The sequence below is a fragment of the Onychostruthus taczanowskii genome, unplaced genomic scaffold (assembly GCF_017590055.1).
Source record: "Onychostruthus taczanowskii isolate IOZ18803 unplaced genomic scaffold, ASM1759005v1 scaffold18, whole genome shotgun sequence".
Lineage (NCBI taxonomy): Eukaryota > Metazoa > Chordata > Aves > Passeriformes > Passeridae > Onychostruthus > Onychostruthus taczanowskii.
Window position 1 is genome coordinate 7,397,881 of NW_024499017.1, and position 14,661 is coordinate 7,412,541.

At 50.2% G+C, this 14,661-nt stretch overlaps 2 protein-coding genes across 3 annotated transcripts in view; one reads left to right on the forward strand and one right to left on the reverse strand.

Annotated features, from left to right (window-relative positions):
- The first annotated feature begins 283 nt into the window (after positions 1–283).
- On the forward strand, positions 284–2,335 carry CTRL (chymotrypsin like). The gene is made up of 7 exons (XM_041400864.1): positions 284–335; positions 441–589; positions 727–806; positions 1,046–1,127; positions 1,229–1,409; positions 1,799–1,932; positions 2,174–2,335. The coding sequence occupies exons 1-7, from the start codon at positions 284–286 to the stop codon at positions 2,333–2,335; spliced, it is 840 nt and encodes a 279-aa protein (XP_041256798.1).
- A 1,835-nt stretch (positions 2,336–4,170) lies between these two features.
- Positions 4,171–14,661, reverse strand: part of PSKH1 (protein serine kinase H1) — a 29,902-nt gene continuing 19,411 nt past the window's right edge. For both annotated transcript variants that reach the window (XM_041400586.1, XM_041400585.1), the window contains exon 4: positions 4,171–10,209. In XM_041400586.1, the coding sequence (XP_041256520.1) occupies positions 9,892–10,209 (318 nt within the window). In that variant the 3' untranslated portion in view covers positions 4,171–9,891. The remainder of the gene's footprint in view (positions 10,210–14,661) is intronic.

The window sequence follows — 14,661 nt, forward strand, 5'->3', positions numbered from 1 at the left end:
ACAACCAGCCTCTTGCAGCCTCCATTACAGCCCTGTGGTGCTCCACAGGCTGCAGTCGGAACTAACACTACCCATGGCAGAAAAAGCCCAAGTCACCCAGGTGTCTTTTGACAGTACCTTCCCACGTCCCTGTTTGTGTGTGTGCCAGGCTTGGCACGTCACTGCTGCCCACACCTGTCACAAGGCCACAGGGGGACCTTAACCTGGCCAGCTATGAGCCACGTGGCTCCCTGGCTGCTATAAAGCTCGTGGTCCCCAGGGGTTCAGTCTATCTCCTTTCAAGATGGCATTCCTGTGGGTAGTTGCCTGTCTGGCCCTTGCCAGCGCCGTCTCAGGTAAGTGCTGCCTGTGGGTGTAGGAAGGTCCTTAGGGTGCAGCAGGATGCCAGGGAGGGTGACACACAGCCACCCACACCGGCACAGGCAGCCCCCAGATATGAGTCCTGAGCTTTTGGGTCACCCTTGTCCCCTGTGCCTCTCCTGCAGGCTGCGGGGTGCCTGCCATCAGTCCCTCGGTGGCCTACAGCGAGAGGATTGTCAACGGGCAGAATGCTGTGCCCGGCTCATGGCCCTGGCAGGTGTCCCTGCAGGTACAGCACCGTCCCCCTCCCTGGGCACTGCCCTAAGCACTGGCACGGCCAGCCAGCTGGGCACCAAGGGGACCTCTGCCTGTCCCCAGCTTGGGGGTGTTGAGCCTGCCCAGCCCCAGCTCCTCTTCCCTCCCCAGACCACCACAGGATCCCACTTCTGCGGCGGCTCCTTGATCAACCAGTACTGGGTCGTCACAGCTGCCCACTGCAACTTCAAGTAAGGAGTGATGCCAGCCCACACCGGTGCCACTGGCAGGGCCAGGGGCTCAGAGCAACCTGGGCATCTCTGAGTGGCACTCGGGTCACCCCCAAAGGCCTGAGCAGCCCAGGGCTTCCTCCCCCGTTGTCGCCATGGCGGCTTCCCTTGGGTCCCTCATGCCCGTGGCTGCCCCAGTGCTGCTCCCACCCGGACTGCTGGCTGGACACGTGCCCCTGACTCCCTCTTACCTCTCGCAGCCCTCGTGCCCACGTTGTGGTCCTCGGGGAATACAGCCTCGCTTCCAACGCCGAGGCCGTTCAAGTGAAGACCGTGTCCAGGGTGAGCCAGGCGGGCGCGCTGCTGGGACGGGGCTGCAGCTCCGCGCCGCGGCTGCTCCCGCAGGGCAGGCACGAAGGGCTGCAGTGCTTCTCTCTCTGCAGGCCATCACCAACCCCGGCTGGAACCCCAACACCATGGACAATGACATCACCCTGCTGAGGCTGTCCACGCCCGCCCAGCTGGGAGCCCGTGTGTCCACAATCTGCCTGGCCCCTGCCAACCTGGTTCTGCCCTCCAACGCCTGGGCTGTCACCACCGGCTGGGGACGCACCAACCCCAACTGTACGTAAGCTGCAGCTTCAGGGAGGGCTGTGTGTAGCTGCTGTTCTTCTTCGGGGCTCTGAGGGTCCAGGGCTGCTTGTGGGGGTGGCATTTCCTGTACATGTGGGAAGGGGGGAGCTGGGCAGTGGAGTAACCCTATCTGAGTGTGTACCAGTGTGCACATAGGTGCAGGTGTGTGCTCAGGGGCTGGGTGTGTGTGTAACCCAGGGATGGCTGTGCACAGGCACAAGCCTGCCCTTTCTCTGGGCTGCCTGCATGAGGTGATCCCGGGAAGAAGGCATGTTGTATGGTAGCTCCCATGCACCAGTGGAAGCTTGCCCAGCACACCTGTGTCCACTCCAGGAGACCCACAGACACTGAGGTGATCTAATGGTGCTTCTTTCCCCTAGCCCAAGCCTTGGCAGCAGTCCTGCAGCAGGTGACCGTGCCCCTGATCTCCCAGAGCCAGTGCATGCAGTACTGGGGCAGTCGCATCACCAGCGCCATGATCTGTGCCGGTGGGGCTGGTGCCACCTCCTGCCAGGTAAGGAGCCAAGCTCCTGCTGCACAGGGTGGGTGGAGGAGGAAGAGGATATGTGGGGTCTTGCTGAGCTCCCATTGCATCACAGGGAGGGTGGAGGAGCAGGGTGCATGGGGTCTTGCACCTATGGAGCCAGATATTTAAGCTACAGCACCTGGCTGTGCGCAGGGGTGCAGGTGGCTGGGGTGGCAGGGACCAGCTTGGAGCACGTGCCAGGAGCACTAAGCAGGAATCTTCTCTGCAGGGTGACTCTGGTGGACCTCTGGTGTACCAGACTGGGAATGGCTGGACCTTGATTGGCATTGTCTCCTGGGGAACCTCCAACTGCAACATCAACACGCCGGCCATGTACACTCGTGTCAGCCAGTTCCGTAACTGGATCGACGCCGTCGTTGCTCAGGGGTAAAGCTGCTGCCAGCGTGATCCCTTCACTGGGATTAATAAAGTACCAGCTTTTGTTTGTACCAAGCACTGTCTCTGGCTCCTATCTTCTCATGATGCAGAGGGGGGTGGAAGATACATGGAGGAGCCTGGGGCACCCCATGCTTCTCTCCTTCTCAGAGCTGGAGCTTGGTGCCCAGCTGGGATCCAGAGGAAGTGCCAGACTAGGACAGGATGCTCAGGAAGAGGGGGAGCAGGGCTGGCTGTGGCTCAAGGGTTGCTCAGGGGGTCTTCAAGCACACCCTGGCACCTATCCAGGCAGTGCTGAAGGCTGAATGGGAGAATGGTCCTCCCACTGAGCTAGGAGCGAGGTGCCACCAGGGAAGGGACTGTGGAGCTGCAGCTCAGCACCAGAAAGAGCTGCTCAGCTTGCAGGGGAAGGTGGGTGTTGGTGGGGGCACAGGATCCCCAAGGATCCCTGCCTGCAGTTTAAAGCCATGACTTGCGTGGCAGCTGAGAACACAGCAGAAAGGGAGAAGTGCCACGGGCAGCTCCAGCTCCTGGGGAAGGTGGAAAGGGATGGCTGGAGAACAGCAGGCTGCTTCACCCCTGCAGATCTGCCAGGTAACAGCAGGAAACTGGAGGCCATTGCAAAGGAAAATCTGAAGCTAAAAACTAATTCCAAGGCCAGGTGACAGGTTTTCACTCAAATGGGTTATTGACACAATGGCTGGTGGGAAAAAAAAAAGTCTTGTGTGACATGGGAGTAGCAAGACATGCTCAATGAACTACAATCCAGCTCCCAGCAGCTCCAGTTCCCAGAGCTGGTGATAAGGCACCGTGGAGAGAAACAGGATCAGACTGTCCCAACATGAGGTGTGGGGTTTAGTTTTCCTTACCAGTGATGTGAAGGTGATACAACACCTTTGTTGTGTGAATCACAGCCCCCAAAATCACTCTATTAAGCAGAGAGTGTGACACTACAGAGGGACACGCTGATGGGAAGGGGTACGGAACATCAGTGGAGGGCAAACATAGTCTGGCCCATAAGACTGAGTTAAAATAAATACAAATCTGCTCAAGTAAAGCCTAGGGCTAACAAATTTTAGTGGTCAGTAAGAGTTAGTTTTCTTTAGTGGTTTGCTCTGCAGGGAGCATCTAACTGACCTTAAAGGCAAGTGAACAAAGATGTGGAGATGGACCATGCAGGCAGAGAGAACTGGTGGCTATAGGGAACTTCAAACAGGAATGACCAGCTGTAGCACTATGGGTCATCTGGTCTGTGTGCTGAGCTCTCTGTCAGCTCTGTCACCACTGGGATGGGGTCCCCTGCCCCTGGAAAATCCTGGAGAGGAAGCATCTCAAGAGTGGTGTGCATTGTTCACTTGATATTACAAGTTTTCCTGTTGGTCCATAAAAGCTGCTCAGAGTAAAACTGGAGAGGTGAGTGGCTGTGGACAAACCAGAGCATTCCTCTGGCCCAGTCTACCACCTTGCAGCCAAAGAAAAATAAACAGAATGTCCCAAAGTGCCTGTTCAGCCTCCCAACTGTACCTTCCAGGAACAGGCTGAGTGCTTGCCTCATCCAGGGCATCCCATGGGCATCCCAGCTCTGCATAAGGTCTCCCTTGGGCAGCTCCTGGCCTGGCAGCTGCATTACAGAAACCAGCAAACCCTCTAATGGGCACTTTGGTACCTCTTGCTGTGATCTACAAACGTAACAGGGGGTGAGCACCTCCTGGGTCTCCATGTACTTACTGACCATCATTCCCAGCCTGGAAATCAGGCCTGGAATTGCCTTCCAGCAGCCAGCCCGTGGGTGATCCACCAGGCAGAAGTAAGGACAGCAGAGCCATGGGGTACACAGAATACATGGACATGTTTTAGCAGAACGAGTACAACAAATAAATAATTCTGTACACTCTAACTTGAACATTACAGAATAATTACAATGGGTCCCACCTCATCTGACAGGACAGTCCTTAGAGTAAAGCCAGGACTCGAAAGGCAAGGCACAGAAGGGGACACTGGATGGGACACAGACCGACTGGATGAGACCGGAGTCGCTTCCAAACCGTTCCAACCCAGCACCGGAAACCGGGCAACCAAAAATAACATCGAGTGCCGGAAGATCTCCGATCCCGAGGGCTTCCCGGGAGGTTCTTTCCGCAGTGAAAGGCAACAGGAAAGCTCAGGGCATCGGGGCGTCCGCGCAGGAGCTGCTGCTTTGTAACACACCTCGCTGGCCCGCGCAGCTGCTCCGGGATTCCAGCAAACAAACGGTGCAGTGACCTCTGCAGCAGCAGCCAGAGCTCGCCCATCACACATCTGCAGTATCACCAGGCAGGGGGGGACAGTGGGAGGGGGACAATTGTCACCAGGCAGAGCTCCTGCTGCCCCTGGCACACCGAGGGTGGAAGGCACTGAGCTCCGTGATGCCGCTTGCCACAGCACGTCCCTGGTGTTCACATTTATTTCTTTGGGAATTTTCCTGCACAGTAAGGCAAAGCTGGCATGCAGGCACCTGCCTTGGAGTGCTGCACTCTTAATCCAGGGTGAAAGAGGACACTGAGTGGTCAAAAAAAGCACCAAAACCCTCCCAAGAGTGGTGAAGGCAATTGGGACTGGGTACATGCACTGAGTGGTACAGGCACTTTGTGACACTTTCCAGGAGAAAGCTGAGTGGGTGAGAGGCCTGGACAATCCAACCTCCCTGCAGATTCTAGGGCTCACACTGGTGCCAAAGAAGCCAATGTCCGTGTTGCTTTGCATCATTTAGAAAACTAAATTAAGTCAAACAATTGAGATTTTAATTTATCCCACCTCAAACCTCCCGAATCTTCAGCATCATTACTTAAAACAATATGGCCCCACACAGCCTAATTAGACACAGCCACACAGTAGTTGCCCTACGTGGTACCAGCCTGAGCTGAGCCTGCACTGCAGGTCCTCAAAGGCGCCATCTGGAAGCTTCTACCTTGCCCCTGGACTTGCCACAGCTCCTGCAGAGCCAAACCCAGAGCTGCTGCCCAGCAGCCAAGTGAACCATCATTCCTATTCCAGTTTGTGCATCAGATAAAAGCTGACTATCTTAGTACTGCAGCCAAACACCGGGGTAGAAAACAGGACTGAGAAATGGAGCAGGGCCTCAGAAATAGTGTAAATTACCAGAAGAGAAAACATCTCACCTAAAAGAGGAAAATACCCAGATTCCAAAGAAGAGCGTGAGGGTTTATCACATCCAGAACAAACACGTGAAGCAGGCCCTACACTGCAGCTGGTTTCCAAATCACTACCAAAGCCAGCAAGGCTGAGCCCTCTTGTCTGGCCTTAAGCTCCTCACGAGGCTCTCAAGCTTTCCTTCACATACAGCCTTGTGCTTCCAAGAACAACAGAGCAGGAGCATCTGGATGCTATCACAGTGTTAAATAGCACAGACTTCTTCAGTATCGAAGGAAGGGTGGTTTCTACCCCCACTGGGCTGATATGTTAAGATTTTTAAAAAGATGTTTAGATTTTAGAAGCCTGAGTGAGAAGTAAATCAAACATGGACTGGTAACTGCTGCTTTAGGAAAATACATTACACACTCAAAACCTGGATGCGAATCTTTAGACTCCATAACGCAGTTTCTGGAAGACTTTTTCACATTCTTTTCCAATAACCCTTAACAAAAATAATAAAAATCAAGGAACCAACAGGCCACATTCTTTGAAGCTGTAATTCTCTCCCCTTAGCAGCCAAACTCCCAGGACAAAAGGATGGGATTGTTTTACACAGTACTGCTAAGTTCCAAAAGACAAACCACCCTAATTCCCTTTACCCCTCAAAGAGCAGCGAGGCCAGGGCTGTGCTTGGACAAGGACACACCACAATTTGCCACTAGGTGTCATTCCAATTCCACCTCCCCTGTGTGAGCCAGAGCAGGCAAAACACAAACACTCAGATTTGTGGTGGTCTGGAACAGGCAGGTGTTACTTCCGTCCTCCCTGCACACTCAGGAGGGAAGTTTCCCAAAAACACCCTGCGAGCCAAATTAAGAACCACCATTAAGAGTCAAAGAAGGACATAAAAAAATTAAATGAAAGAGTAGAAAAAAACATTTCAGAGAGATTTTAGTTTCTAAAATCCCCAAAAAAGGCACTCCTGAAAAGTGTAAACTCCTGAGACTTAAGACCAACCGAGCACTGAGCTGCTCCTGTGGAATGAAGACAGATGATCAAGGTAATTCACAGTGAAGAGCTTCTTAGAGGACAGATTGAAGGCACCTGGACTATGGCTCAGAATTACAGCACTTTGCCTGTCCCCCTCCACACAATACCCAACTGAAAATGTTCCCACTTGCAAGAATAAAAGCACCTGAGGAATTGTTCTTAAGCCAGACGTTCCAACATGGCATTTGGATCATCACAGTTTTCCAGACTGAGTGAAAGATCACTGGGGACTCCAGGGTCACTTGGACAGAGCTCTGCTCATCTCCCCTCTGGCCACATGTTATTGTCTGGCTGCAAAGTTCCTACAAATACTGGATTTAGAAAAAGAAGAGGCAGTGAGCCAAGAGTGTTAAAACTGAACAACAGAAGGAAAGCCTGTAAAGACTTTCCCAAGTTGACGCTTCTTCCATGCAAACAAGAAAATGTTGCATGTGTGAGAAGAATTAGAGTTGTTTTTTTCAGAAAAGCCAAAACTCTTTATGAGATGGCCTTGGTCCTCTTCCCACAGTTCCCAAGCAGTGGAGCGCCCAAGGACTGCACACACCTCGATACCATGGAGAGCCAGTTCCAGCTATCCAGTATTCTCAGCTATGTGGTGGATCCTGCCTTCTGCCAACTCACCCCTAGTCACAGAGCATCACCACCAAAACCTGGCGCTGTCAGGAACCTGCACAGCAACCTCCTGCTTCTCAAAACATATTACAGCCCAAAGTAATCACAAATGATCGCTGCGAACTTCCCCTGGTGAAAAAACAGTTATAGAAAAGATCAGTGAAGCAAAAATTGTCACAGATGAGAAGATTCTTGTTCTGCTTTGTGAAGGTGGAGAAACAAGCCTGGTTAGCCCAGGGCTTTATGCATTCCTCATCCCCTAAGAGAAGGATAAAGGAACAGCATGGGCAGATAGCTGCACGATGCCTGTGCATTTTGACAGTCTAGTGGTTATGGGGAAGGGTCTCTAGAGGTTTTGGCTCAGTTCATCAGTTTGACCCCCTCACACAGGCAAAATCCCTGTTTTATGGATAAAAATGCAGGATAATCGGGGGAGGGCCATGGGAGCAGCCAGGAGGTAAAAGCAATCACAGTGCCTGGAGTGATGCTCCAAACACACCGAAGCTCTTCAAGCAATGGCTCAGAACCAGAAGTGCTCCGAGGGAGCCTCCTGCCACCACGGGACCTGCAGGGCCCCCATGGTCCAGCTGACACTGGCCTAAGAGGGGCTCCTGCTTTTGGAGAGCTGTTTGCTGTCCCACGGGGGACACTGAACTGTCTGTGAAGCAAAACGTGGCAAGCTGCCTGCTTTGTCAGAAATCACATCTAGTTTATAGTTCATGGTAACAAACTAGGGAAAAACAATGTGAGGAGGTAAAATATGCTGAAAACATTTTTGTTTGCAGTCCACAGAGTTGAAAAAAACAAATATGGGGAATTCTACAGTATCTGTTAATGCTGATGGAAGAAAGACTGCATGTGACATGGTGGGATGGGTTGCTCAGAGCAAGGGCAGCCTACAAAGGATGTGAGGTTTCCAAAATAACATGCAAAACCACACAAAGGAATTTTGAATTCACTCATGCTACACACAGTGGCTGTCCTCAAGGTTCTGCTCTATTCCCCACCACATGCTTGGGCACAGCAGGCTGGTTACATGTATTTACAGCCATCCTACCTTTGGGGTGGGAAGCACACCCCCAGAATTCCCCCATTTTTCACCTTAGCACAGAAAACTCCAATCTTCTCCCACTAAAGCTGCTTTGCTGTTTGCTGACTAGCAGTGACTGTGAGAGCTCCCTGGAGATGTGACTGACCACTTCAGCCCTGCTGACACTGAAACACAGTGGCACAGGCATCAATCCTAGGAAAAGGCCAAGCTCACCAGACTCTTGAGCCTGGACTGTCTGCACCTCCAGCCCAGAGCCAAGCAAGCCTTTCCCAAGTGCACAGCACAAAGCAAACTGTGTGGCTTCGTAAGAAAAGTTTCAAACCCCAGCATTTTCCTTCACTGCTGATCTTGTCTCTGCTACCATGAGAAGCCAAATCCATCCTGTGCCTGTGCCATCAGCCCCACTTTGCTGCTCTAACTAGCTGGGAAGATAATCTCAGCAGGCTTGCAGAAAGCTCAGCTCTGCAGCCCCCTCAGAGTCCTTTGTAACAGGCCACTCATCACCTACACAGCACAAGGACTCCTCAAAGGCAGCTTTTTCCTGGTGAACTTAAGTCACCCCTCACAGCTCTAGGGCATTTGTACAATGTCTCCAGAGTACTGTCACTGCTGACACTCCCAGACTGGGCTTCCACTACTCAAGCCCCTACCCTGGTGCTATGGAGCCATTTGTGGCCACCCCAACAGCTCCCACCACCACTGTCCCAAAGCAGGGATAGCAGTGCTGGGGCAGCACAGGCACACAAAGCAGGGGAGGCCTGTCAAATCTGCAGGCAGGGAGCAGCCTGGAGCCACCAAAATTCTGGTGCAGTGACATGGTCAGTAACACTGCGCCTACAGTGGTTATAGCCCATCCCACCTCTGGGGTGGGAAGCACATCCCTAAAACTTCTCCCCTCTTTTTTCCCCTTAGCACAAAAAAACTCAACATTCTCAATCTTCTTCTGGAGGGTGCAAGGTGTGTAACACGACAGAGACCAACGGAGCCACAAGAACAACAAACCCTGCATGACAGGCACTGGTCTTGCTGCAAACAAGGAAAGGACAATTCCAGGGGTAAAGCCTTGATGTCATCAGGCAAGTGAGCCCTTGACGTCATCAGGAGGATGGCAGCCCTTGGGGGAAACCTCGCAGCTTCCCGGCCCTCGTGGAAAACTGCTGTCTGGCATCTCTTTGGCAAGGAGCTGGTGGGCAGCACACCAGTGAGTCAGAGCTATCCCACTTCTAACTGCACATGACTCATTCCAGCTTCGCTGCAAAGGCACCACGGAGTCTGACTAAACCAGCTCCAAATCTGTGTATACATAATTTTTAAATACATATACACCCCCACACGTGTATGTGCACACACGGACGTGCACGCACAGACACACCGAGTGATTGCTTCTTTTTTCCATACACAAGTGAGAGAAACTAGGCGCTCTGGAATTAATAAATAACTATGAACAACCAAGCTCCTGGGCTACAGAAAGAGCTCTTCTCCCCACGTGGCTCCTTAATTCCTTGAGGCTCCGAGCCCACAAGGACTCCCCCGTTTCTGGCGCGAGACCCCGCGGCACAGCTGGCGGGCTGGGACGGCCACCACAAGGTTCCCTTTCCTCCGCACGGGGCGAGGGGGACACCTCCTCGTGGGAGGGGGGAACGCCTGGAGGGAGGAGGGGAGGAACCTGGCTGTTCCTCACCGAGTGCGCGCACACCCGCGGGCGCTCAGCCCGTGTACTGCTGCTGGTAGCGCAGGTTGAGCTCGCGCAGCTCCCGCTCCCGCACGCGCCGCGACTTGTTGGACTTGGTGGAGCGGCTGGAGCGGGTGGACTGCGCCGACTTGGTGCTCTGGCAGCGGGAGGACGCCCTCTTGAGAAGGTTCTGGGAGATGGAACGGTGCAGGTTCTTCATGGAGGAGGAGGCTGCCATGCTGACCACCCACGGGTGCTTCAGGGCCTGAAGGGCCGTCATCCTGTCGCTGGGGTCCACCGTCAGCAGGCGGTCGATGAAATCCTTGGCCAGGTTGGACACACTGGGCCAGGGCTGAAACACAAAAGAGATGGTTGGAATGAAACATCCCGGCACAGCTTTGCTGATTCATTAATTCCTCCCATGTCTGCAAGGTGCTTTGGGGCATTCTGCTGCTTCCCCTCTCTCTTTTATCCTCAAATCTTCCAAGCTGTAACCGGCAGTATCTGCCCAAGGAGAATGAGACACAACTACTCCACGTGAGGGGAAGAGGCTGAATTAGTGGGAAATACCTGCAGGTACACAGGTGCAGAGTAGATCCCTGCAGCAGCTGGGCTCAGGCACTCAGAAGCTGACCCTGCAGCCTGCAGACACTGACACACCCATGTGCACACACTCAAGGGTCTCAGTCACCCCCCAGACCCAACCCTCTCTCCAGCAGTGGCTGGGCCTTCCCTGGTCCATCTGGTCCCCAGATCTTCCTGGAGTTTTTCCTTGTCCTTAGACACACACACATGGACACCCCCAGTTTCCAGGCCCTTTCCATGTGTCCAGTTCCATGCTCCCAGAGTCACACACCCCCAGACGCCTGTGCTTGCTCCAGTTGCTGCACCATGACACACACAGGCTCCCAGACCTATGTCCTGTTCCTTCCTCCCTCATCTTCTCAGGTCACCTTCCAAAATCCTACAACTACTACCAGAAGCACAGTAGCTTCAGTATGTCACAGTATGTCATTGAAGACCTTCCCCTGTCCAAGTGCTTCCTATCCCACAGCTACTACCAGAAGCACAGTAGCTGTACGTCATTGAAGACCTTCCCCTGTCCAAGTGCTTCCTATCCCACAAAGCCCTTACTGCAGGAACAGGAGCTCACAGAGGATGGATTCTGACACCAGACCCTCAGGGCTCTTCTGACTCTTCATCTTAAGGCACACATTTAGGGAGGAAGCACTGACCTCTGCACTGATCCTGGAACCAAAACTAGGCAGAATTTTCTGCTGTAGAACTTGGTCTCACTCCCACATGGAAATTAGATGTGGCTGCTGGTTAACTCTGGTACAGCAGCTCAGCCCAGCTGGAAACAACCCCATAAAATGTTCTAAATACATAGAAATGTTAGATGTAAGAAATTTTCAATAATGTTTACCATGGAAAGAGGAAGAAATTTGTTTTACAATATGCTAGTTTTAAAGAAGTAAGCCCAAAATAACTAATTAGGCCTATAATAAATATCCTCCCAGCACACCCAAGAATGGCCAAAACAACTTATGAGTCAAACATCTACAGTCACAAATCTTGAATTGTTTTATTTCTGACAAAATACTGTATTTGCACTAAGGTGGGAAGTGAGAACATTTCCTTCAGCATGAGGTGAAGACTGGGCTGTGGAGGTCGACAAAGCTGGGAAGAAAAATGTGACAAAATCCACTGTAATAGTAGAGAGGAGGAGGCAGCATGGCCAGCAGAAAACCCCAGGTGGTGAATGGAGCCAGGCAAGAGCAGGTTTCTGCAATCACTGGGTATTTTGGGGGTCTCACCTGTCCTGAAACTACCAATACTGAATTTTTCAAGTCTGTGGAGATCACATCCCAAGCTGCATTAAGAAAAAGCCTGAGCAGATTTCTGCAATGAACATTTCCATATAATAATGGTGACATACATGTAACTGAGTGGACCCACCCCTGTCTAGTTAAAAAACCAAAACTCTGCTATTCTGTCTCCCATTCTTCTCTTCATTGGATGAGGAAGAAAAGCACCCAGCTATTTTAAAATTCAGGGTTCACTGACTGTGGAACCAGAAATAATGCCCTTTTCTTGCACAGAGGGTCTAAAAAAGGTATGTCCTGATTTTTTGGAGGTTTGTAATTCATTGCTACAGAGAGCAATTTTCTTTTCAAAAGACTCAAGGCACCAGCAAGAGAACAGATCCCTGGGAGGATTTTTTAATGAAAAGGAGGATGGTATATGAGTTACAGCACTGCTCCCAGCCCACAGCCTGTCAGTGCATGGCCAGGAAAGGTGAACTTGAGCTTTAGCTGAGGAACTGGCTGTGAGGGGGATCAGGGTACCACAGTCTTATTTTACAAGGACTAAAACAGGCTGGCTTACTCAGCTGAAATGGGATACATGGTCACTGCCAGTAACTGTGCAAGAGAAGAGACCAAAAATGATATTAACTAACTGATATAAAGAAAATACTTGCTTCATGGATAAAAACCTATAAATGTTCCAGAATATATTCAGAATAGAAATGGAAATACTCGAGGAGGAAGCAGGGTCTTCTCCAGCAGATCAGATAGCACTTCACATTTCAAGAATTAAATCCATTAACCAAAAAAAAAAAAAAAAAATCTAAACATTCAAGCTTTTCTATCATAGAATCATTAAGGTTGGAAAATACCTCATCAAGTCCAACCATTAACGCAGCACTGCTGTGCTCACCACTAAACCATTTCCCCAAGTGTCACATCCACCTTTTGAACCCCTCCAGGGATGGTAATTCCACCACTGCCCTGGACGGCCTGTTCCAGTGCCTGACCACACCTTCAGTGAAGAACTTCTTCCTAACACCCCATCTAAACCTCCCCTGGCACAACTCGATGCCATTTCCTCTTTACCTTGCCTACTGCTTTGTAAAGAATATAACTATAATAAAATATATAAATAAAATGAGTTTGTCACAAGCTGCCTTAAATGGCTTTTTCTTAGCTGATGAAATGTACTTTGGCAGTGAATGGTAAGAAAAAAACAGGTGCTCGTTAGAAGAGAAGAGGGACAAATTCTCATCACAGACTCATTAAAGTGTTTATAAAGAAGGTAAAAAAAAAAAAGTAAAAATCCTTTTCAAATGAATCAGGTAAACCACAATAAAGGCTCAATTTTAACTGAACACACTGGTCTGTTTTGAAGATTGATGGACCATTGAGGAGCTCAGCCTCCATGGTATTCACACCAACAGAACCAAAAAGCTGAATCTGCCCTGCCATGGGGGAATATAAATCCCATTGCAAGCCTATAGATTCCCAGCAGACTTTGGATAAGGTACTTCATTTGTTAAATAACAGCAAGGGGAATCAACTTGCAGGATTTAGTCTTCATTGGCATAATCTCAGCTAATCCCAGGTGCTGCCATATGTCAGTGGGAACACATCACTTTCCCTTCACACTAGGATCTCCAGCTGCAGAGCTCTGGGCTCTCTCTTCCACTGATGGACAGATCCAAATGGAACCCAGGCAACAAGAGGCTTTGCCTCCACTCTTCCAAGCTTGCCTTGAAAAGCTTTTAAAGACCCATTTTCTGTAGGTTTTTTTATGTCTCCCTTTCAGCTATTCATTCAGCTAAAATCACAAAGTCATCATTACCTGGCTACACTCCATCAACCCCCAATTCCTTCTTCCCTTCTCCTCTTCCCAGGAGCCACAGCTCACCCCATTCTGTTTCCTTCACAGAGGACTCATTCTCCACTTCCCAACAATCCTAATGGGACATCCAAGCTAATGATACAGCTATTAAATTTACCAGCTTTACCTCAAAGTGAAGGTAAATGTAGGTGACAATTTGCTCTCTTCACTACCATCTTCATTTCTGTTACTGGCAATCCAAATGACTTAAGATACTCACCCTGAAAGAGCTTTTGTTCCCCTCAGGGGGAGAAAACACATCCACACAACTCCAATTTCATGGTTTTTCCTGGGTATTTCTTCCCCTCTCACCCTAAAACCTTTTACCTTTCTGAATATGGTCCCTCACAGAAATACAATCATGCCAGCACCTCCATCCTCTTTTTTTTTTTTTTTTACCTAGAGATGCTCAAATGAAAAGTATCTGGCACAACAGTACTTGGAAATACATCTTCAGGACATGCAGGAGAGCATTATTTTCTCTTCCAAGTGTAAGTAATTGCAGAAACCTGGAATTTGAGCAAACCCAGGAGCTATTTTGCTGTCCAAATGCATTCAAACTTCAGTCAAATGAGATGCTGGTGAGTGAAATGAGCCTTTAAACACCAGGAATAATATTACTTCAATATTTTCAAGTCTTATTAAAAGATGGAAAATGTGATGAGTTGGAATTCGAAGAAATCTATGAAGTCTGAGGGCCTAGGAACTGTGCTACATAACCAGCCTAAAGCTTGAGAGGCCTGTCCAGTTTAATGAATCCTAAAGAAGAATAAACTCCAAACAAAAGCACATTGGATTTCTCATTATTCCAATTACTCTAGTTTCACCACAAATGGTGAATATGGAGTACCTGCAACTAGATTTTTCTTCTGGTCAGCAAACACAAATCAGTTTATTGATCTGTTTACACAGCTGGAGGTTTGATTTGCTGCACCACACACATCTTTCCTATTTCACTGAAGCTTTTTCTTCAGTAATACATAGGGCTACATTCTACCCATGCAGTTTGCAACCTCAGTCCCTGGAGAAATGCATCCATTCTCCAGAAGACTTGCATCCGTTGACAAAACAGCAGTTTTAACTTAGCAAAATCCCATTAACCCTCCAAATTAATACTGCAAGG